General features: G+C 37.7%; 1 protein-coding gene across 1 annotated transcript in view; it reads right to left on the bottom strand.

Moving 5' to 3' along the window:
- The window catches only part of LOC110458788 (voltage-dependent T-type calcium channel subunit alpha-1I-like), a 56,225-nt gene that overhangs the window by 9,545 nt on the left and 43,401 nt on the right, over window positions 1-3,279 (bottom strand). Inside the window, exon 11 of the mRNA XM_021510696.1 lies at window positions 59-210. Coding sequence (XP_021366371.1) covers window positions 59-210 — 152 coding nt within the window. The remainder of the gene's footprint in view (window positions 1-58; window positions 211-3,279) is intronic.

Genomic DNA, 3,279 nt, shown 5'->3' on the forward strand with positions numbered 1-3,279 from the left:
AGAACATTCATGTGAGCATTAAACAATGGTAGATTTAGCTGTGACTATTTTGACTTACAGCAGGCATCATGTAATATTCCATTGCCATGGTGATGACATTCAACCCAATTACTCCAGCAATGGCAAGGTCAAAGTATTTGCTAATGACAACTGCATGGACAAGAAGACGACCTTTGCAATAATTGGCCCAGTAGGGAGGTCTGTTAAGCTCTGTAAAAAACAAAAAACTTGCTTTATTGTGCATTTGAATTTTTTTCAATTGAAGTTAACCTATCTTCAATTAATTGTACATATCTTCAATAATAATTTTAACATTTATGATAGAATGTTATTTTTTGAAAGAAATTTGGTAGCCTTTCATTTCACATGCTAGTGGCCAGTGCCGAGACAGGTACATAGATACTAGAGTAATGTTATTTTTCTAACCAATACTTTTGGCATGCCACTGTACCGGCTTCTAGAAAAAATTTATGATAACAAATGCTGGTAATCTGGGTCTGGCTTAACACAACAAATTACTGATGGCACTGCACTGGGTCTAGCTTAACACAACAGATTACTGATGGCACTGCACTGGGTCTGGCTTAACACAACAAATTACTGATGGCACTGCACTGGGTCTGGGTTAACACAACAGATTACTGATGGAACTGCACTGGGTCTCGCTTAACACAACACATTACTGAGGGCATAACACTTGGTCTGGGTTAACACAACAGATTACTGATGGCACTGCACTGGGTCTCGCTTAACACAACACATTACTGAGGGCATAACACTGGGTCTGGGTTAACACAACAGATTACTGATGGCACTGCACTGGGTCTAGCTTAACACAACACATTACTGACGGCATAACACTGGGTCAACACAACAAATTACTGATGGCACTGCACTGGGTCTAGCTTAACACAACACATTACTGACGGCATAACACTGGGTCTGGGTTAACACAACAAATTACTGATGGCATTACACTGGGTCTGGCTTAACACAACAGATTACTGATGGCACTGCACTGGGTCTAGCTTAACACAACAAATTACTGATGACACATCACAGGGTCTAACTTAACACAATAAATTACTGATGGCATTACACTGGGTCTGGGTTAACACAACAGATTACTGATGGCACTGCACTTGGTGTAGCTTGTCACAGCCAAACACTAAGGGCTTAATGCATTACAATGAAGGCACAAAATGGATCTGGTTTAACACAACACAATACACTCCTCTTCATTTCTGGGTAAAATTTTACTTTACAAAATAAAGGAACACAATTTTATCTGCAGCACACGCTGGGCATTTCTGACATCTGTATGTGAAACAACTTTTATTTGTCAAGGGCATATGGAAAATCTATATTAAGTTTTTATCCCATAACTAACACTGTTATTAAGAACAAAAGGCACTTTGGGCCTGCTTCTGTTGTCACATTAAAAAAGTGAAAAAATCTGTACAATAACTTAAAACCATGGCAGCCATCTCAAACATTTCTCTATTTCAGGCTCTGTCTCACTAATCCCAAGGACATCTCACAGTGAATCTTGCTGAGACTCCTATGCATATGTATAGTGTTCTATGGCAGTGATCACAATCACTCTCATGTATTGACTTCAGAATAAGTCCCAAGGAGCAGGGCAATATCTTGGGTCTAATCTCTGTATAATGCTTGTTTTCTTTTCTTCATGCCTAGTGTTAACTGTTAACCTGTATCTCCATTCAGCTCTGAAAGCTGACCTTTGGCCTAAACTCAAAGATTTGCACTGTTGGTTCAAATAGTGTACCTATTCTAAAATAAATATAATAAGCACATAAAATTTTATAAGAAATTAGATGTAAACTAGAACACTGACAGGTCAGTAAGGGCCCCGTCTTGTGGCAATATAACCTCCATAATCATCAAGAAGCAATCTGCCCATATAGCTGAGCTTGACGTTTGACATTTGGACTTCAAAAAGAATCGCAAGTTCATTTTACATGTACTATGATGTGAGTCTTGTTTCCTTTCACCTCCATAATTGCCGGGCTAACAGAAATGTAAATACCGGTGCAATACTCATTTGTTAGCTTTGATTTGTTTTATTTCCCCTTATATCCCTCCTCCATCAAGAGCCAGGGTCAAAGTCAGAGTTCCACTTTGTCTTTGACCTTTGGACCCAAATGACCTTGACCATTAACCCAGTGACCCTGAACTTTGATCAGTTGACTTATTCTTTAATTCCAACCAACTTTGCTTCTTGATGTCATAACAAAATGTTCATCAGTGAAAAATACAAAACTTGACCTTGACCCTTTGGACCCCATAACCTGGACCTAATGTCAGTTGACTCTGTGTTAAGTTCTGAACAACATTGCTTCATAATGTCATAACAAAATGTTCATCAGGGGAAAAGGTACAAAATTTAACCCTCACCTTTGATGAAGTGACCTTGACCTTTGGTCAATTGACTCCTTGTTTAATTCTGAGCAACATTGCTTCATAGTGTCATAGCGAAATATTCACCAGTGAAAAGATACAAAATTTAACCTTGACCTTTGACCCAATGACCTTGACCTTTAGTCAGTTTACTCCTTGTTTAATTCTGATCAACTTTGCTTCATCATGTCATAACAAAATGTTCATCAGTGAAAAGATGCAAAATTTGACATTGACCTCTGAACCTAATGCCCTTGACCTTTGACCTTGACTTTTTACCTCAATGTGTATTTTTGTGAACTGAACATCTTGACCAAGTTTCATGTACATCGGTCAATAAGTACCAAAGTTATCAGCCAGGAACAAAATTTGTGGACGGACAGACAGACAGACAGACAGACAAAGTGATTACTATAGGGCACCTGTATCTCCGATACGGGGCTCTAATAACAGTAAAAACCTATGAAACAGTATAGACCTATGTAACAGTATATACCTATGTAACAGTATAGACCTATGTAACAGTAAAGACCTATGTAAAAGTATAGACCTATGTAACAGTATATACCTATGTAACAGTATAGACCTATGTGACAGTATAGACCTATGTAACAGTATNTATAGACCTATGTAACAGTATAGACCTATGTAACAGTATAGACCTATGTAACAGTATAGACCAATGTAACAGTATAGACCTATTTAACAGTATAGACCTATGTAACACTATATACCTATGTAACAGTATAGACCCATGTAACAGTATAGACCTATGTAACAGTATATAACTATGTAACAGTATATAGACATATGTAACAGTATATAGACCTATGTAACAGTAAAGACCTATGTAACAGT

This window comes from Mizuhopecten yessoensis, unplaced genomic scaffold, assembly GCF_002113885.1.
Source record: "Mizuhopecten yessoensis strain PY_sf001 unplaced genomic scaffold, ASM211388v2 scaffold9787, whole genome shotgun sequence".
Taxonomy (NCBI): Eukaryota; Metazoa; Mollusca; class Bivalvia; order Pectinida; family Pectinidae; genus Mizuhopecten; species Mizuhopecten yessoensis.